Genomic DNA, 21,132 nt, shown 5'->3' on the forward strand with positions numbered 1-21,132 from the left:
AGTGATCTATGAGAGGGGTGTGTGCGACAAGAGGAGGCTTTGCTGAGTATTTCAGGATTTGTTTTGTTCCCAGCAGGTTACGACTACTGGATGCCTCTAACTTTTCATGATGGTGCTCTTACTTGCCCGTGGCACTTGTGATCAATAATCCATAAATGTAAAGAGGAAAAATGGTTCTAGTCCATTTTTCAGGTTGTGTTCATTGACTTTGCAACAGCACCTCCTCACCACTGATTTAGAAGCCAAGCAAGTCATGAAGCACGCATATCTGTTAATTTCAACAGGTCTCCTTTGAACAGAAGTAATATTGGATACAACTGAATTTCAGTGTATAGCACTGGTCTTTATGGAGCTTGAAGCAATCTCTGTCTGATGAACACATGCACAACTGATACTGGGTTCAATTCTGGATCTGCACAACAGGAAAGTGCAGGAGAACCTTTGAGTTGGTTTGGGGGAGTTGGGAAACTTCCCTACAAGGAAAGATTGCAGCTTTTGCCTTGACGCTTCCAATGTTCGTCCTCTTTGGAAGTACATGAATTGTAGTGTAATGAGAGGGGGAGTTTCTGGGGTGCTGCAGCTATGAAATTCAATGGAAGGCAAGGGGCAGGGGCGCCAGATTTTGGCATGGCACGGGGCGCCACTGAAATTTCAAGCACCAAGGTCTGTCACTGTGTGCAGCTGCATGCATGCCTCTCTCTGTGTGTGTCCACAGTCCACATGCATGACTTGAGCAGTCCCTCCAGTTTGCAAAGGTGCTTACAGGCCTCACAGTATGCTTGTGAAACATGGACCACTCATAAACACCATCTCCAACTCCTCGAAAGAGTCCATCAACAGTGTCTCCCAAAAAGTTTACATATCACTTGGGAAGACCGGTGAACTAATGCCAGCGTACTGGAAAGAAGCAAAGATCACCAGTGTCGAAGCGATGATTCTTCAACATCCACTTTGTTGGACTGGTCATGTTGTGCAGATGCCTGGTTATCGTCTTCCAAAGCAACTGCTCTATTCCAAACTTAAAAATGGAAAGCGTAACGCTGGTGGACAACAAAAGAGGTTCAAAGACTCTCTCAATCTAAAAAATGTAGTATAAACACAGACAATTGGGAAACACTGACCTGCCAGAGCTTCAATTGGAGAACAGCTTTTACCAAAGGTGTCATGGACTTTGAAGACGTTTGAAGTCAGGACGAAAGGAAGAAACCTGCTAAGAGGAAGGCACGCTTGGCAAACCCTCACCATGATCAACTTCCACCCAGAAACCTATGTCCCCACCGTGGAAGGACGTGTGGATCCAGAATGGGCCTCCACTGTAACTTACGGGCTCACTATTAAGACCGTGTTTATGGTAAGGTTACCAGATTTTTTTCAATGAAGCCGGGGACACTTTTCAATTTCCTAATAAATAGATGGATTTTGTCAGGGGACTGATTTGTAAATCCGGGGACTGTCCCCGGGAAAAGGGGACATATGGTAACCTTAGTTTATGGAAGACAATCTTACTCGACTACGAGTGATCACCAAAGAAGAAGAAGAGGAGGAGGAGGAGGAGGAGGAGGAGGAGTTTGGATTTGATATCCCGCCTTTCACTCCCCTTAAGGAGTCTCAAAGCGGCTAACATTCTCCTTCCCCTTCCTCCCCCACAACAAACACTCTGTGAGGTAAGTGGGGCTGAGAGACTTCAGAGAAGTGTGACTGGCCCAAGGTCACCCAGCAGCTGCATGTGGAGGAGTGGAGAAGCGAACCTGGTTCACCAGATTACGAGTCCACCACTCTTAACCACTACACCATACTGGCTCTCAGAAAAAGTTGCATGGGTCCCAGGGCCCTCAAGAGACCAGGATTATCTGCTCTGCATAACCCTGGAGAATCGCTGCCAGTCACGTGTTGATAGTACAGAGCTAGATGGGCCCAACATTCAATTCTCTGACTCAGGGCAAGGCAGATTCCTACACTCCTTTTTGAAAATATGATTATTGGGAGCCTCCATCTTTTTAATAGCCTCTTTTTACATTTCCTCCTCTTAATAGGGACAGGACAGCAGTGGTTCTGTGCTAAGCCTAACTTTATGGGTCGTAATGTCCTTTTTCTAATTAGAAAAGCAGCATAAATGCAAAACAATTCTGCCATCAGCCAGCGGAGAGGGATTTGGAGCCTGTTGTTTTGCATCCGTTAGCTCTTCCCCACGCAATTCGAGCCACACACCTCCTCACTTGCAAAGCCTCCTTCGACCGTGGCATGACTTGTTCCTTGATGCACTTTAGCAAGGCCTTCGTCAGTGACTCGGGCCTGGAGCATGTCATACATGGTCTCTTTTTAGGAACAGAAACCCTAAAAAATTGGGAGAATGTGCAATATGTGGAGCTTCCCCTGCACTTTATCCAAAAACTGCAGCTTGTGTTCAGAATGCACAATTTCTGGTAGGAGTGAGATTCTGTTGGCACCTCTGCTCAGAAGCTCTGCACTGTCAGCCAATTTGCTACCAGACCAGCGTGTTACTATAAGGCCCTAAACTGCTTGGGACTAGTTTACTTGTGGAATCACCTTCCCCCATAAGCACCCACTTTGACTGCTTCAATCATCAAAACTGGCACTCTTACAGGCGCCACATCTTACTTATTCCACACTTGCAAGATACCGTTTTACAAAGCGTGTTGATAGCAGGGAGGTACCTTTGCTGTGTTCTTTTCAGCACCTGCTTAAAACACCTCTATGCCTGTAGCTCAGTGGCCAAGCAATTGCTTTGCATGTAGAAGGTCCCACGTTCGATTCCTGGCATCTCCGGGTAGGGGCTGGCGATGTCTCCTGTCTGAAACCATGCAGAATCACGGCTCATCTATGTAGACAATATTGAACCTGGTGGGGCAATGGTTTGGCACAGAAGACTGCAGCTTCGTACAGCCCTGAGAACAGCCTCTGCAGCTTCTGTTCCAGAGGCTCACAGCATGTACAGATTAAAAGGTAAAGGTAAAAGGCCCCTGGACAGTTGTCCAGTCAAAGGCGACCATGGAGTTGCAGCTTTCAGGCCGAGGGAGTTGCGGCGTTAGCTTTCTGGGTCATGTGGCCAGCATGATTAAACTGCTTCTGGCGCAACAGGACACTGTGACGGAAGCCAGAGTGCATGGAAACACCGTTTACCTTCCCGCCACAGCAGTACCTATTTATCTACTTGCACTGGTGTGCTTTCAAACTGCTAGGTTGGCAGGAGCTGGGACAGAGCAACAGGAGCTCACCCCGTCATGGGGATTTGAACCGCCAACCTTCTGATCAGCAAGCCCAAGGCTCGGTGGTTTAGACCACAGCGCCACCTGTGTCCCTAAAACAGAGTAGTACCCACCAGTGTTGAGGGGGGAAATCTGGGGTTGCAGGGGGCCAAAGACCCATTTTTAATTTTGTAACAGGATCCCTGTCTCTAGGGTCTTAGGGCTGCCCAGTCAGCACAAAATGGGAACTATTTAGCAGCTGATTAAGTCCTCTCGCCCTTTGTGCTGATTGGAGCCAATCTGAGTGAAAGGAGGCGAGTCGGTCACTGGTGATCGGCTCCTAGGGTCACTTTGGAGAAGGTGCGTGGGAAGAACATGGAGCTGTTTGTGTACTGCTCTAAAGCAGTGTTTCCCAAACTTGAGTCTCCAGCTGCTTTTGGACTACAACTCCCATCATCCCTAGCTAGCAAGATCAGTGGTCAGGGGTGATGGTATTGCAGTCCAAAAGCAGCTGGAGACCTACGTTTGGGGAACACTGCTCTAAAGCTAAGCCTTTAGTAACTTTGAAAACTCAAGGTGCTTCAGTAGCACGTTCTGCTGCATACAATAGGAAAACACAGCTTAAGCCGCTCCGAAAGCAGATATTGGAGCCCTCCAAATCACTTGCCCATCTACATTTCCAGAAAACGGCAGATCTAGCTGAAAGGCAACACATGGGAGATGTGCATCAATAGTTGCAATGCATCCTGAATTCTTATTATTGTATAAGATGGTTGTATAATCTTAGTTGTATAATCTTAGAAGTGGGTGTGGCTGTCATAAAGGAAGCCTGCTCCCCTGAATTTGCCACTGCCCTACTAGTGCCCATGTACCCAAGCTCTCCCACGCCACCGGAAACATGCTGAGCTGACACTGAGATTTCATGGCGTATCATCCCACCTGCCTCTCTCTCCTGGCAAGAACTGCCAGGCAGAAACTAGAGAAGGGCTGTGGCTCAGTAACAGAGCACCTGCCTTGCAAGCAGAAGGTCCCAGGTTCAAGTCCAGGAAGGGCTGGGAGAGAGACTCCCTGCTTGGACTGCTGCCAGACAGTGGAAGCAGGTTAGAGCTCTCTAACCAGTGAACATAATAAAACTGAAGATGCAGCTAAAACCTTAGGAGAAGCATCTCTTATGTCTCCAAGGGGGCAGTAGCTCACTGGAAAAGAACCAGTTTTGCATGCAGAAGGTCCCAAGTTCAATCCCCAGGTAGGTTTGGAAAACTGCCCTCTCTCTCTGAACCCTTGGAGAGCCACTGCAGGTCAGTGTGGACAATACTGGCTTAGGTGGTCCAATAGTTTGACTGGGTTATTTAGAGGCTGCCTAAATTCCTAGATTTAAAAACAAAATGAGAGCCATGCAAGTAATGAGATTCTTATAAAGTTAAGCTCTACATGTACTATCAAGTTCTCGTGTAAACAGAATAGAAAGAAGGCTGGTTTTTTTGGGAGGAGGGGAAGCTTCTCCTGCTGCTGGCCCTGTGAGCCTCTCAGATGTTGCTGGACTACAACTCGCATCATCCATGACCACTGGGCCCAGGTTGCTGGGAATGATGGGAGCTAGAGTCCAGGAATAACAGGAAGGCCACAAGTCCTCCATTCAAGGCAACTTGCAATAATAATAGTAATAATTTATTATTTATACCCCACCCATCTGGCTGGGTTTCCCCAGCGACTCTGGGCAGCTCCCAACAGAATATTAAAACACAACACAGCATTACACATTAAAAACTTCCCGAAAGAGGGCTGCCTTCGGATGTCTTTTAAAAGTGAGATAGTTGCTTATTGCCTTGACATCTGGTGGGAGGGCATTCTACAGGGCAGGCGCCACTACTGAGAAGGCCCTATGCCTGATTCCCTGTAACCTCACTTCTCACAGGGAGGGAACCACCAGAAGGCCCTCGGCACGGGACCTCAGTGTCCGGGCTGAACGATGGCAGTGGAGACGCTCCTTCAGGTATACAAGGCAGGGAGGAGTAACTTGCGGCCCTCGAGATGTTGCTGGACTACAAATGCCATCACCCAACTGATTGTTGGCCCTCGCTGGCTGTGAATGACAGGGATGGGAGTTCAACAGCATGTGGAAGGCCATAGCCTCCCTCTCCTCTGCTTTAGGCAGAGCAAATGCCCTAAAGGGGAAATAAATGTCTCTCTGTGCCTCGTTCTATACAGTGGTACCTCAGGTTAAGTACTTAATTCGTTCCGGAGGTCCGTTCTTAACCTGAAACTGTTCTTAACCCGAAGCACCACTTTAGCTAATGGGGCCTCCTGCTGCTGCCGCGCAGCCGGAGCACAATTTCTGTTCTCATCCTGAAGCAAAGTTCTTAACCTGAAGCAATATTTCTGGGTTAACGGAGTCTGTAACCTGAAGCGTATGTAACCTGAAGCTATGTAACCCGAGGTACCACTGTACATGCACTGTTCCACCTTCATGACATTTTTTAAAAAGGGAGAGAACAAAGCCAACTCAACACTTTGGGCAAACCTTTCTTGTACCACAGAGCAAAGTTCAGGTGATTTTCAAGCACAGGCTGATATTAACGGATCCCCCCCCTCCCAACCCAAGATCACCTTTGGAAACAGACATTTTGCAATCACATATAAATGGTCCAAGATGGTCTAGAGTTCTTGGAGAGGTGACAGTCATGTTCGCTGCTGAGCACCTCACAACAGCTGGAAGGCCACAGATACCTGACAATAATACATATTGCTAAGAGGGAGGGAACCAGATGCATGAGCAGAGCTCTAAAACAGGCTTACCCAAACTTCCTCCAGCTGTTTTGGGACTGCAATGCCCACCATCCCTACCTAGCAGGACCAGTGGTCAGGGATGATGGGAACTGAGGTCCCCAAACAGCTGGAGACCCAAGTTTGGGAAAACCTGCTCTAAAACAAGACTAAAGATAAAAAGATCCTCGGATCCCAACCCAGCAGTTCTTAAGACACGTGTGGGTAAGCTGAATGCCCCCCACCCCAGCTGCAGCTGAACTCCCATCAGCCTCAGCAGGCACTGCCAGTGATGATGGAAGTTGTCGTACCGAAAGATCTCAAGGACCAACAATTCTGTGACTCTTAAGAAATTCCATTAACTCTTCCCACAAAAGCAGGTGCTACTGCTGAGGCCTTAAATGCTGATGGGAATAGGTCTTTTAGTAACTGGGGAGAGGAGAAGAGGCCCAATTAATTTCTAGGTCCACCCCCCAAAAATAAACATGATTTAGAGCTGCAATTTGGGCGCCGAGGTAATGACGAGCTGTTGGAAATGTTTCGCTCGAGGCGCCGACTGATGTTAGGGCCCGGCAAGATCGTAATGAGCAAGGCACCCTGATCGTACAGAGAGGGGGGCTTATCTCAAAAGCTCACCCACCCACCCAACCCTTAAGAAAACGATACTTAAATTTTATTTGAGTCCGTTTACTATACAAAGAGGTTAACGGTTCTCTACAGACAACTTTGGTCTTTCTGCGCTCAGCCAATTAAAACGCCGCGAAGAGACCCCATTGATGGGCTCAGGAGTCGGGGCAGGTGACCAAAACCACCTGACCAGGCAAGGAGGAAAGAGGTGTGGGCATTCCGTGGAGGTGGGGGGCAAGGGGGAGCGAGGCAAGGGAAAAGGGGGGGAGCAGGGAAAACATACCCAACTATGCCAGCTCCCACCCCACCCAATGCCAATCCCCATGCCCCCTTGAAAGGCAGAGCGTCAAACCATTGTGCCTGGTGCTTCCAAACTAGATGGCAACCACTTTAAAGGGAGATACATTGTCAGTTATAAATACAGCATTTTCAGGGTGGGGGTGTTGAAAAGGAAGCAGGCAGGTGCCTGAAGGCTCTACATTAATGCTCCACATGTTGGAGAGACGAGTTCAAGCAATGGGCCAACAGCGAAGCCTGAACTAGGTGGATGGGGGCGGGGGTTGTTTGGAAGTGGGGTCCTGCGGTTGGGTGCAAACCCAGAGTCCTTTCATTTTTTTAAATACATAATTGGAAGGAATGTTTAGTTGGCAGGCTGGAGGCCGCAAGGCAAGCGAGGACCACGTCAGGCCGCCCGCCCGAGACGATCCGCTAGGTGGATGAGGCTTCCGGGGTTTTCCGTCCCGCCGGGGTATCCGAGGCCAGAAGTGGGTCTGCATCGGGGTTCTCACACGGTGCTCAGAGCCTGGTGGGGAGGAAAAGGAAAATGAGGATAATCAACAGGATGGGGCGACCCTCATTCGGGGCTTTCCATGGCCGCATCCACAACACTGTGATGCCACTTTAAGCAGCCATGGCTCCCCCCAAATAATTCCTGGAACTGCAGTTTGTTAAGGGCCCTGGGAGTTGTTAGGAGACCCCCTGTTCCCCTCCAGGAATTACGGTTCCCAGAGTTTCACAACCAATCCTTCTTCAAAGGAAACTCTGGGAATTGTAGCTCTGAGAGGGGAGTAAAGGTAAAGGTAAAGGGACAACTGACCATTAGGTCCAGTTGTGGCCGACTCTGGGGTCGCGGCGCTCATGTCGCTTTATTGGCTGAGGGAGCTGGCATACAGCTTCCGGGTCATGTGGCCAGCATGACTAAGCCACTTCTGGAGAACCAGAGCAGCGCACGGAAATGCCACTTACCTTCCCACCAGAGTGGTACCTATGTATCTACTTACACTTTTGTGCATTCGAACTACTAGATTGGCAGGAGCAGGGACTGAGCAACGGGAACTCACCCTGTCACGGGGATTCGAACCGCCGACCTTCTGATCGGCAAGTCCTAGGCTCTGTGGTTTAACCCACAGCGCCACCTGTGTTCCTGGGAGGGGAATAGCGGTCTCCTAACAACTCTCAGCATCCTTAACGAACTACAGATCCCAGAATGCTTTGGGGTGGGGGGTGGGAAAATGTGACTACTTAAAAGTGGTATCACAGTGCAGTAATTTTTAGGTCTTGCCTTCTTTCTGTGATGGCAAGTAGTCTTAAAACTGTTTCTAATATTGTGTTTTAATGTTGGAATCCGCCCTGAGACCTTGGGTGAATGACAATTAGTATCATTATTAACGGTAATAATTTAAATGTCAGAAGGAGAAGGGGACGACAGAAGACGAGGTGGTTGGACAGTGTTCTCGAAGCTACGAACATGAGTTTGACCGAACTGCGGGAGGCAGTGGAAGACAGGAGTGCCTGGTGTGCTCTGGTCCATGGGGTCACGAAGAGTCGGACACGATTAAACGACTAAACAACAACGTATTTAAATGTATGGTATGATTGTGGCTTTTCTTGAAGAAATGGAGACAGCAATCCTTCTGAATACCTGTTGCTTTCCTCCCATCCCAGCTTAGGAAAAGAAAGCTTCACTCTGCAAGGACAGCATTTCAGCCCCGGTGGTTTACCTTTCGTGCAAATTCAGGCAGGACAAAGGCTGCCCTGTGGACATCCGAGTTGTAATACTTAAGATTCATTGCTTCCACTTCCTTCTGGGACAACTGTTGGACAGGGTCCCTGAAATTAGTGTTCTGCAGGAAGAATAAAAATTGGATTTATTTGCAGGAACATCCCTGTCTGCGTCCACAAGGGGGCAGAAATGGGGGGGGGGCCTTACTGATGAATAAGTATCGTAATCTCCGCATCAATGGCGTGTTGCCTGTATTGCACCCACCCTACTCTTTCTTGCCAAAGGAGCTCAAGGTTCTCCATCTCCCCGTTTTATTTATTGCATTTATATAGCCCAAGGCGCTCAAGGCAGCGTACATGCATCTCCTCCGCCCCCTTCACAACAACCCTGTGAGGTGGGAGAGGCCGAGAGGCGGTGGCAAAAGAAAGAGGTGTGGAATGGAGAGAGTCACAACAGCCAGACAGAAGTCCCTTGGGGGCTGCACACAACCCAAATTTACAGTGGTACCTTGGTTCTCAAAAGTCTTGGAACTCAAACAACTTGGAACCAATAGCTGCAAACCCAGAAGTAAGTGTTCCAGTTTGTGAACATTTTTCGGAAGCTGAACGTGCTCCGTTTTGAGTGTTACCCTTCCAATTTAAGTGCCACACTTCTGTTTTGAGTGTTATGCTGTGGTCTGCCTGTTTTTGCTATTCATTTTGTGTTTTTGTTTTTGCGGCTCTTTTTGTTTCGTTTTTGTGACTGTGTGGAACCCAGTTCAGCTATTAATTGATTGTGTCTGCAGTACATTGTTTATTGCTTTCATTTTATGGATAGATGGTCTCGTCTGATAGTAAAAGTCATGTTAAATTGCTGTTTTAAGGGCTGCTTTTAAAAGTCTGGAACGGATTACTGTATTTTTTGCCCTATAGGGTAATAGGGCACACCTAGGGGTTTTTTTTGGGGGGGGAATAAAGAAAAACAAATTTATTTCCCCCCCAGGCGCGGGGCTGGGGCAGGGGAAGCCCGAGCTTCCCCCAACCCCAGCACAGGCTGCTATCCGCAAGCCTGGGGGGAACTCCCGCTGGGCTCTCCAGGCTTGCGGATATCTTCCTGAACTTCCGCCGGGCTCTCCAGGCTTGCGGATAGCTTCCGGAAGCCTGGAGAGCGAGAGGGGTTGGTGCACACCAACCCCTCTCGCTCTCCAGGCTTCAGCGAAAGCCTACATTCACCCCATAGGACGCACACACATTTCCCCTTCATTTTTGGAGGGGGGAAAGTGCATCCTATAGGGTGAAAAATACGGTAATCTGTTTTGCATTACTTTCTATGGGAAAGCACACCTTGGTTTTGGAATGCTTTGGTTTTGGAACGGACTTCCGGAACGGATTAAGTTTGAGAACCAAGGTACCACTGTACTTAGAGCGGGCCCAGTGATGTTAATGGACCGGGCTGATTCACGCCCTTAAGTTTCAATGCTCTGCATAGGGCTTGCTTCGGCATGCAAGCCTCTGCTCCCCAAGCCCCGATCGACGGAAAGAGGCGGCAGACAATATCCCTTACTGAATTCTTGCTGCAGAGCATGAAGCCGATCTGTCCGCTGGGGTAGGTCGGGATGGTGCAGTAGGCGTACTCGACCACGGGGAACAGCGACTTGCAGAACTGGCGCATCTCCTTAATGAGGTCCAGGTGCAGCCACTGGCATTCGCCTGGCAGAGAGACAAATGTGGAGAGGGGCGTTATCAAAGCCTTCCTGGGTAGCTGGGGGAAAGAAGAGCTGGTATTTGGTTAGCCAAGAATCTGTGGCCCTTCCACCTCCCAGGCACTAGGGGGCAGGCTTCCAAAGAACTAGATCTGAGCTGGACCACCCAGAAATCTGAAAGGGCGTTCCACTGCACGTGTGCCACCACTGAGAAGGCCCTACATTATTTTTTGGGCTGTTGCAGCAACCCTGATATGCTGTGTTAAATGCAGCAAGGTATTTCAATTTGTACTTTTAAACCTTGCTTCATTTCTTACATATTGCATTTTTGTTCCGTATGTATGTATGTATGTATGTATGTATGCATGTATGCATGTATTTGGTTGGTTTTCAGATTTACAGTCCCATATACAACATACAACATAGAAACAAGATTCCAAAGAATCTCCCCTTTGTGGGTCCTGTTGTTAATCATTTCCTCCTGCATCCTTTACATAAATCCAAATCTTTTACCTCTCCGTTGTGTCCAAAATTCACCATTAAACTACAAATGTTATTCCAACCCTACTAATGATTTTAACTGTATACAATGGTTTTTAAGATAAATTATAAATTTTCCCCACTACTTATTAAAATGGCTGCGTTAGTTTGAACTGCAATAGAATGAAAAATAATACAGGAAGAAATACAAACACAATTAAAACCCAATATGAGTATTTACTGTGGGCGTGATGCAGACCACCTGAATGAAGCTCATGGAACTGAGTAGGGGGACCCCTGATCTAGGGGGCACCAGGCTTTCCATCCCTGCATTTTTTTAAAGAAAAAAAGGAGGCGTGGGGGGAAACCCAACACTTCAGAAATGTGCTCAGTGACTCCAACTGGTCATCAGCACACAGGCTATTTCAGCTGTCCCTCACCTTGGCAGCAGAGAATGCCGTCTTCCCGCAGAGCTGTCTTCATCAGCTGGTAGTAGGATTCTTTGAAGAGGCTTTCTGCAGGACCTGGAGGGGAAGGAACAGCACTAGGGAGGGTTAAGTATGAAAATACCTGGGAGGTATTTCTGGAATTGCCTGGATCACACCCTGCAAAACTGCATTCATCCATTTATTCACCCAGTCTGCAAGCCACACCTTTCAGGGCAAACCTCCCACCTAACAAAGAAAAAGAGCATTTATCCGACGCTAATCCCACCTAGCAGTTCGAAAGCATGTCAAAGTGCAGGTAGATCAATAGGTACCGCTCCGGCGGGAATGTAAACAGCATTTCTGTGCGCTGCTCTGGTTCACCAGAAGTGGCTTAGTCATGCTGGCCACATGACCCGGAAAAACTGTCTGCAGACAAACTTCGGCTCCCTCGGCCAGTAAAGCGAGATGAGCACCGCGACCCCAGAGTCGTCCGCGACTGGACCTAACGGTCAGGGGTCCCTTTGCCTCTACCTTTAATCAGAGTGTCTGAATTTGCTTCTCCTCTTCTCTTTTTCTTTTGAGCCAAAAGCATTTACACACAGTGGTACCTCTGGTTACGTACTTAATTCGTTCTTGAGGTCCGTTCTTAACCTGAAACTGTTCTTAACCTGAAGCAGCACTTTAACTAATGGGGGCCTCCTGCTGCTGCCACGCCGCCGGAGCACAATTTCTGTTCTCATCCTGAAGCAAAGTTCTTAACCCGAGGTATTATTTCTGGGTTAGAGGAGTCTGTAACCTGAAGCGTATTGTCAGGGCTGCTACCCAGTCCCAGCTCACATAGGACCACGTTAGCCAGCGTTCACGTTAAAAGAGTCTTTATTGGGTTACAGGTTCCATTTCCAAACTGCAATGTGCAGCCCCACGTCTTCTATGTCAGACCGGCGAAGACCCGTCTGAGTCTCCGCCTCTAGCACACCAGCTTAATACCCTAGCCTTGCTCCACCTCCTGCGCCTTTCCTTCCGTCTCTGGGTCCTTCTGCCCCCCGTGGTCTCTTCTCTCCTACTCTCTTCTGACGCGGACCCCCCTGACCCTTCCGCCTCCTTGCGGCGGGCTTTGGGACCTGGCTCACTCTCCGGGCTGCTTACTGCGCCAGCTTCCGCTGCATTTGAACTTGGCGCGCGCGCCCAACTCTCTACCTTCCTCTTGATCGTTTCGTCGCTCCCCGAGGTGGGCGTGACTACTCCTGACTCATGCCCTCCCTCCTGCTGAAAGCCTCCGGAACCCGATGTCTGGTCCCCTTTCTCCCCGCTGCTCCCGGCTGGGCACGTGGGTCCCGATCTCCAACTGCTGCTCTCTGATCCCTCTCTGGACCCTTCTTCCTGGGGTGTCCCCCTGCTTTCCCCCCTTGCTCTGACCGCTGGCGCTCCCTTCTGGGAATCCTCGGACTCACTGGACAGGCTCGGTGATCTCGGGTCGTCATCCCCACTCATCCTCCTTCGTATTCCTCCCCCTCGCTCTCTGTCTCCTCCCTTCTCTGCGTCTCTGCTCCTGAACCCCTGACACGTATGTAACCTGAAGTTTATGTAACCTGAGGTACCACTGTACTGCTTAATATTGCCAAAAAACCAAAAACCACCTGAAAGATAACAGCGGCAGTGACAGGGGCAGTTCCCACAAGTATCCAAACAAACCCGTGTTGCAAAGAGAACGTCAACAATGTCTAGGCAACACGATGACCATATATACATACGTAATAGACAATCTTTCAGAGACTTTGAAACTAAATATTTCATTTTGAACTTGTTATGGTTTGTAGAAATTCTATAAAGATTGTCTATTACGTATGTATATGGTCATCGTGTTGACTAGGAGTTCCCACGAAGGATTCAGGGATTTTTGGAACTGGCAGAGAAAGCTTTCCCGCAGACCGCAGTGATTTGCTGGGTGCATAAGGCGGTCTCTCATGTCACCTGCTCCTGAGCTGTATAAGGACTTCCAACACCTTGAAACTGACCTGGAAGTGGACTGGCTGATGGTGCTAATCCCATAAGTCGTTTGTCCCCACAAGCCACCTAGGTGTGTGATCTGTACAAGCTGCAGCCTCCAGGTCAACCCCAAGAGCCCCAGCAGGTACACAAGATTCACGATCCAATCACAGTCGCTGGTCAAGGTCCCCTCCACCAATCTGCACTCACCCATGGGGTCGGAAGAGTCTGTGATTATCACATCAAAAGCCTCCTGGTTCTGCTTCATGAATTCAAAGCCGTCCCCAACATGCAAGGTGAGTTTCGGGCTGGAATATCCCACGGCCATCCCTGGGAGGTACTTCTTAGATGCTTGGATCACATCCTGCCCCCCCCCAAAAAAAAGAAAAAGAGAAAGAAAAAGTATTTTCTATTTACTCGCCCAAATGATAAACCACACATTTACCGTATTTTTTGATCTATAAGACCCACCCGACCATAAGACGCACCTAGTTTTAAAGGAGAACAAGACAAAAAATGGTCTCTCCCTCTCTGCTCAGCGCCTCTCCGCAGCAAAAATTTTCCTCCCGCTTCGCTGAAGGGGCGCTGCGCAGCTTTCCCTCTCTGCACTGTGCCTCTTCAGCGGGAAGAGCACTCTGCTGCGCTTAGGAAGCTTCGGGCAGCTATCCCTGAAGCCAGAACAACAAGAGGGATCGCTGCACAGCAATCCCTCTTGCTCTCCTGGCTTTAGCGAAAGCTGTGCAGCCTGCATTCGCTCCGTAAGACTCACACACATTTCCCCTTACTTTTTAGGAGGGGCAAAGTGCGTCTTATAGAGCGAAAAATACAGTAGATGGCAAACCTCCCATCAAGTCATAGGTGTACAGTAAGAAAAATGAACAAAAGCAAGTATCATAAATTAATAAACGCGCCCGAGTTTGCTTTCTTCCTCCCCCTTCCCTATCCCCTTTTCCTTTTGTGCTAAGACTCCAAGCTAAGATTCCATGAGCTTGGGTTGGATGAAGAACAGGATTTTAGGCAGGGAAATTGCTTTAAATAAATAACAGTAATAAATCACTAAAACCACTGGAATAAATCAATCACTGGAAACCACACTTGGGTCCTGTCTGCACGATACATCCTAGGCCGCATCATACCACTTTAAATAGTCATGGCTTCTCCCAAAGCATCCTGGGAACTGTAGTTTGTGAAAGGTGCAGAGAGTTGTTAGGAGACCCCTATTCGAATCGGAGAGCCAAATCAGGACCATGGGGAACAGAGAGGAAGGTTTTGAGGCTGCTGGGGAGAATCCAGAAGCACGTAGAGAAGTTTGGGGATTTAAAGAAATCCCAAATGAAAGTGGTTCAGCTTATCTCCTCCCATTGAGGCAATGTGCCTTGCATCTCCAAGGAATGTCGGCTGTAGAAGTAACCAGACCTGGGATGGGGAGAAAAGGCTCAGCTGGCCTGCTTTGCATTTTTGGAGGAACTCTGAACACAAACGCTCCTGTTAGGGACTGAAAGGCGGCACTGCAGCATTATTATTATTATTATTTAGACATACATACAGTGGTACCTCGGGTTAAGAATTTAATTCGTTCTGGAGGTCTGTTCTTAACCTGAAACTGTTCTTAACCTGAAGCACCACTTTAGCTAATGGGGCCTCTTGCTGCCGACGCAGCACGATTTCTGTTCTCATTCTGAAGCAAAGTTCTTAACCAGAGGTACTATTTCTGGGTTAGCAGAGTCTGTAACCTGAAGTGTCTGTAACCCGAGGTACCACTGTACGTACGTACATACATACATACATACATAAACAATAATGTACATACACTTACAGACAAAAAAAGAAAAGGTAAAGGAAAAAGAAAAATACATAAAATAGGTAAACACCCATGTGACTTCCCCCCACCAGCGCTCGTCATCTTTATTACTTTAAAGTTCTTGTTTGCATTGCAATTCATGTATCTCTACCTTACTTCTCTTGTTAAACTGTTATTTTTTTCTAGGTCAACTTTACAACTCAGTCTAAACATATCAGCATGCTATCTTCGGAGAAGTGTTTGCTCATATATTCTTCAAACCATATCCATTGTGACCTTAATTTCTGATTTGTACTGCAGTATTTTGTTGCAGCTGCTACCTGTGCAAACCTGCCACCCCCCACCCCCCCACCCCAATTTGGATTCCTGCCGACTTTGCCCTGGCAAGATTTCATTAGCATGATGCAAAATGCATTTTTTTTCTCTCTGCCTCACCTTACAAAAAAACCCAAAAAACCTTCCAAGGTTGGGTGGAGGAGGAGGTGGTACCCGCCCCCCCTTGAGTTCAGTCGGTAGAGCATGAATGAGACTCTTAAATCTCAGGGTTGAGGGCTTGAGCCCCACGCTGGGCAAAATGATTCCTGCCCTGCAGGTGATTTGACAAGATAAGCCGCATAGTTTCCTTCAGTCCTATAATTCTTCACAACTAGAGGACAAGGAAGTAGGTCTTTAATAAGGAAGGCGGTTAAGAAATCATAGCCCCGGGGAAAGGATAGGTTGATAATTGCTTTTATCCTGTCAAAGCTCTCCGAAATGTACCAGGCAACAAGACAGCCAACGCCCTCAGAGCTTGGGCAAGAGGAAAGAAATTAGGATACTAACACAGAAACTTTGGCTTGCAGCCAGCGAAGCCCTAGGCCAATTGAAATTTATGAACCAAAGTTAGTCATCTTCATTTACTTATTTCAACGGGTCTACTGGCTCCATGGGAAGGTGGTGGACTCTCCTCCTTCCTTGGAGGTTTTAAGCAGAGGTTGGGTGGCCATCTGACATGGATGCTCTTGCGCAGATTCCTACATTTGCAGGGGGTTGGACTAGATGACCGCCAGGGTCCCTTCCAACCTACAACTCTATCAAGCCTAACCTTGGCTCTCACCCATTGTGAGCTCTTGAGGTCAAATCCTTCTAAATTTTCTCTTACTGGTTTCCCATCACCCCACCCCGCTGCCGGAGGACCTCTTGGAAACCGCCTGGGGTCTTGGCGGACCACTGGCCACCAATTTACTGGTCAACCAAACAGACCCCCTTGTTGTAGCAATCATAAATGTGTTGTGGGAGATGCCGTGCAATTTTAAATTTCATGTCGTGGACTGCAGCTGAGGATCACAGTTTGAGGGAATCCCATTTGACAGGCAACGATCGATAAGCAGAACTAACTTTGTTACCTCGTCAATTTCGCACTGTATTACGGACTCCACGGAGGGGTGCTTGACCACTTCCCGCAAGACTCCTCCATCGCCGCCCCCGATGATGAGCACCTGTGTAGTGGAGACGGCACTGTTACTTTGCTCTGAGAACGGCCACCTATTCACCCCCCTAGACGAGGGCCGTGTTCCCTTTCAGGGGCCACGTGCCAGTGGTGGGCGGGGCCAGAAGCAAAAGTGGGTGGAGCAACGAATGCGAATTTTACCTTTGGACAGTAGGCTAGTTTCCCCACTCCACTCACACACCCCTCTCTGCCCTCCATTCAAACAAGCAAGCATAGTCACGGTCCAAGGACATATTCCAGCTAGGCAAAAACATGGAAGGAGGGTGCAAAGCAGAGAGGGTGTGTGGTCAGAGATTCTTTAGTTGAGATTCCTGCATTGCAGGGGGTTGGAGCAGATGATCTTCAGGGTCCCTTCCAGCTCTACAATTCTATGAATCTAGGATCCCCACCCCTGACCAAGTGCAACCTTCCCTTCTGTCAAGTTATATGGTCATTAGTCTAAGCAATGAAACCTGCCCTCACCTCTTTCTGTACTTTACAATATTCTACTTCTTTACTTCTTAAGTTAGATTACCTCCCACCCACTCTCAAAGAATGACCCAAAGCAACTTACAGTTGAACTATGAATATATGTAACCATAGGACACGGGAGGCACTGTGGTCTAAACCACTGAGCCTCTTGGGCTTGCCGATCAGGAGGTCGGCGGTTCAAATCCCCGTAATGGGGTGAGCTCCTGTTGCTCTGTCCCAGCTCCTGCCAACCTAGCAGTTCGAAAGCACGCCAGTGCAAGTAGGTAAATAGGTACCAGTCTGGCGGGAAGGTAAATGGCGTTTCTGTGCGCTCTGGTTTCCGTCACAGTGTTCCGTTGCACCAAAAGCGGTTTAGTCCTGCTGGCCACATGACTGGGAAAGCTGTCTGTAGACAAACGCCGGCTCCCTTAGCCTGAAAGCGAGATGAGCACCGCAACCCCATAGTCGCCTTTGACTGGGCTTAACCATCCAGGGGTCCTTTACCTTTTACATTTACATGTAACCCTAAAAGCTAATGGCCGGCCAACAAAAATTAACAAAGGGTTGGATCCAGTGCTAGCCCTATACACAGCAGACTCATTGAAGTCAATGGACGTGACTAAATTGGGCCCATTAATTTCAGCAGGTCTGCTCTCCAGTAGGACTTAGTTGGAGACAGCCCAAAGAATCAAATGTGGCAAAATATGCAGGTAACAAAAAAAAGGGGGGGTGCTGGCCTAGAGGACCTAATCCATTAAAGTTCTTCATAGGATCATGTCCAGAGATGGATCCCCCAGGAGGACGACAGGACGAGGCTTACCTTCTGTGGGTTTGGGTGACTGCACAAGGGAAGGTTAGCGATCATTTCCTGGTACGAAAACTCATCCCTCTCTGTGCACTGGATAACGCCATCAAGGACCAAGACGTTCCCGTATGCTTTGCTAGAGGAAGAAGAGAGCAGGGGAAATGATGGGTGTGAATAGCAGGGCAAAGGTATACGGTCTCCAAAATATGCCCCTTTAAGTCCCTGAACACCAACGTTGCAGAGCTCCAGGGACAATACCTGGATTGCCACAATTTCTGCATCCCTGAAGTAGGCCATCAGTTGCCTTCACTGTCCCTAAGCTGCCTTTAATGCAAGGACAGGGACCTCTGGCCTTGCTGGCTGAGGCTGGTGAGAACTGGGAATCTAACAACCTATAGAGGAGCAAAGGGTCCCTGTTCCTGAACTAGGCCATCACTTGCCTTTCCTGTCCCAAGTTACCTCCATCATAAATCTGACCATCACTTGCCTTCACTGCCCCTAAGCTACCTTTAAGGCAAGGACAGGGGCTGCTGTCTGGGGCTTCTGAGAACTTGAACAACGTATAGGGATGCAAAGGGTCCCTGTTCCTGAACCAGATTGCCACTCGCCTTCACTGCCCCTAAAGGTAAAGGTAAAGGTAACCCCTGCCCGTACGGGCCAGTCTTGCCAGACTCTAGGGTTGTGCGCTCATCTCACTCTAGAGGCCGGGAGCCAGCGCTGTCCGCAGACACTTCCAGGTCACTGCCCCTAGCTACCCCCAAAATAACTCTGCCTTTTTTAAAAAAAAATCAGAGGCAGATGAAGATACAGCCCTCCAGATGTTGAACTACAGATCCCATCATCCTTAACAGCTGGCTAGAGCCCAATAGAACCTTCCTTGCATACAAAGGGCCCAAAGTTCAACCCCCTGCATCTCCAAGTAGGGCTGGGCAAGACTCCTGCCTCTGAATCCCAACAGTGCCGCTGCCAGTCAGTGCAGGTAACACTGACCTAGATGGACCAGTTGTCAAATTCCAAGGCAGCAGCTACTGCCACCAGCCAGGACGGAGTCACCTTGAGAGAGAGGCAGCGCTTAGGGCAGCGTTTCTCAAACCTGGGTCTCCATCTACAACTCCCGTCATCCTTACTGTGGCAGGACCAGTGATGAGGGATGATGGCAGTTGCAGTCCAACAACAGCTGCAGACCAGAGTTTGAGAAACACAGGTGGAGGGTGTCCCACTGAGACCCAGTTTCAAATGCCCCACCTGGCCACAAAAGCTCAATGGGGTGAGCTCGTGGGGTTGTTACAGGGAGTCAAACAATGAGATCTTTTTCTGGGGGTGCTTGGATGGGTGGGAAGACTCCTTAGACAAAAAGGTGGGCCGTATGAACGCCACCAAAGGGCAGCCCCGCCCTGTGCTTTTGACAGGATCCGGACAGCGCACCCGTGCACGCCATCCTCACGTGCTCAATCCCCGCATCCTGGCCTTTCTCCCGCACCCTTACCTCCTGAAGACCAGGATCTCCTGGAAGGGCGACCGCTGGTGATGCAGGACCTCCTGGACTTGCAGAGAGAGGGCCTGCCCGGGCCAGAGGCTGCACGTCTCGCGGAACCAGCCCTCTTGGATGACGGCTGCTGGGGCTGCCGCCTCCTCCTCCGCCTCCCCTCCCGCTGCTGCTGCTGCCCTCCTTCCTCCTCCTTCTCTTCCTCCCAGGCCAAGCTCCATGGCCGGCCGAACTGGGCAAGGCGAAGCGGCTGCCCCTCCGCTCCGCCTCGCCTCCGCAAGCGCAGGCCACCTGTGCACGCCTCAGCCAAACCGGCGCAGCGGCGGCTTCAAGGGAGGCGCGCCCCAGCGCGGCGCCAACCAATGAGGAGCCGCGGCCGCGGGGCCGGCGGAGGCAGCGCCGGCCTCTGGTTGGCTGCAGGCGGAGAGGGTTCGACATGGAGGCGAGGCGAGCGAGCAGGGTACGGTGCGCTCGCGGGGCGGGCGGGCCACGTGGGGCGCTGGGCGTTCCTTGCGCGTGAGAGCGAGATAGAGACGTCGCGGAGCAGCTGCGGTAGGGAGGGCGATGCGCGCTCCTGATTGGCTGGAAGGAGGGGAAGGCTGAAGCCTCTCTCCACGTGGCTCTTCAGCAAGGGCAAGTGAGGCCACGTTGCATCTTCAACCCATGTGCACGGGGTGGTTTTGTTTTTTTTTGCCAATGGAGCAAGTCCATTAAACTCGGCGGGGCTTCTTCAAAGGTTCTTTAAGTGCCATGCATAGCCTGATATTCTCAGTCGAGTATTAAAAACTTAAAAGAAAAGCAATGACAAACCTAGACAGCATCTTAAAAAGCAGAGACATCACCTTGCCAACAAAGGTCCATATAGTTAAAGCTGTAGTTTTCCCAGTAGTCATGTATGGAAGTGAGAGCTGGACCATAAAGGAGGCTGAATTTATGCTTTGAATTATGGTCTGGAGGACACCCTTGAGAGTCCCATGGACTGCAAGAAGATCAAACCTCTCCATTCTTGAGGAATTCAGCCCTGAGTGCTCACTGGAAGGACAGATCCTGAAGCTGAGGCTCCAATACTTTGGCCACCTCATGAGAAGACTCCCTGGAAAAGACCCTGATATTGGGAAAGATGGAGGGCACAAGGAGAAGGGGACGGTAGAGGATGAGATGGTTGGACAGTGTTCTTGAAGCTACCAGCATGAGTTTGACCAAACTGCAGGAGGCAGTGGAAGACAGAAGTGCCTGGCGTGCTCTGGTCCATGGGGTCACGAAGAGTTGGACACAACTAAACAACATAAAAGCTTAAAGTTGGGGTCGGGGAAGCACATTGCCTATTTTGTTGGCATCTGTCTCAAACAACGGAGTGTGCCTTTCAGGGGTTAAAACCTCTGTGATAGACAGCACCAAAGTGACTGCTGGAGTGCAAGGGCTGCCAGAAGAGAATAACAATAAAAAATTATTATTTGTAAGATCGAGTCAACCTCTTAGGGACCCCACTCTGGATTTGTGTAGGGTTTACCTTTTTTATCATTTTTATTACCGGTAAATTTTCTGTTTTACAAGTAATATCTAAAATGTAGGATACATTATTGGAGTGGGAGGTCAAAGATGAACAGGTCAAGGAGGTAACTATCAAGTGGGCTTTAGATATAGGGGAAACTATCAACAGCATGGGAAGAACTATGGAAAAAGAACTGGAAATGTACAGCCTGTGAAGCGTTGAAGGAAAATTTAATCGATGGTTTATAGATGGTATTTAACACCTGCCAAAATAGCTAGAATGTATAAAACAAAAACAAATCTGTGATGGAGGTGCGGTAAAGCAGAGGGGACATTCATACATGTCTGGTGGACCTGTGAAAAAACCAAAAGCTTCTGGGACATAGTGTGTGATGAACTTAAAAAAATGTTAAAGTATAACTTTATGAAAAATACAG

The 21,132-nt window shown here is 49.1% G+C and overlaps 1 protein-coding gene across 1 annotated transcript; it reads right to left on the bottom strand.

Moving 5' to 3' along the window:
- Positions 1 to 6,640: 6,640 nt before the first annotated feature.
- SRM (spermidine synthase) lies at positions 6,641 to 19,511 on the bottom strand. Its single transcript, XM_082230471.1, has 8 exons — positions 19,205 to 19,511; positions 17,734 to 17,854; positions 16,360 to 16,452; positions 13,384 to 13,537; positions 11,200 to 11,283; positions 10,141 to 10,286; positions 8,597 to 8,719; positions 6,641 to 7,398 (listed from the first exon to the last, which is right to left on the bottom strand). Exons 1-8 carry the CDS (start codon positions 19,423 to 19,425, stop codon positions 7,381 to 7,383), a joined length of 960 nt encoding a protein of 319 aa, XP_082086597.1. The 5' UTR covers positions 19,426 to 19,511; the 3' UTR covers positions 6,641 to 7,380.
- Positions 19,512 to 21,132: the final 1,621 nt, after the last annotated feature.

The sequence above is a fragment of the Podarcis vaucheri genome (genome assembly GCF_965113315.1).
Source record: "Podarcis vaucheri genome assembly, chromosome: 7".
Lineage (NCBI taxonomy): Eukaryota > Metazoa > Chordata > Lepidosauria > Squamata > Lacertidae > Podarcis > Podarcis vaucheri.

Coding starts and splice junctions, on each gene's coding strand:
- SRM (XM_082230471.1), bottom strand. CDS start 19,425: ATGGAGCTTGGCCTGGGAGGAAGAGAAGGAGGAGGAAGGAGGGCAGCA. Junction 17,855..19,204: donor GAGATCCTGGTCTTCAGGAG/GTAAGGGTGCGG, acceptor TTCTTCCTCTAG/CAAAGCATACGGGAACGTCT. Junction 16,453..17,733: donor GTCACCCAAACCCACAGAAG/GTAAGCCTCGTC, acceptor TCCACTACACAG/GTGCTCATCATCGGGGGCGG.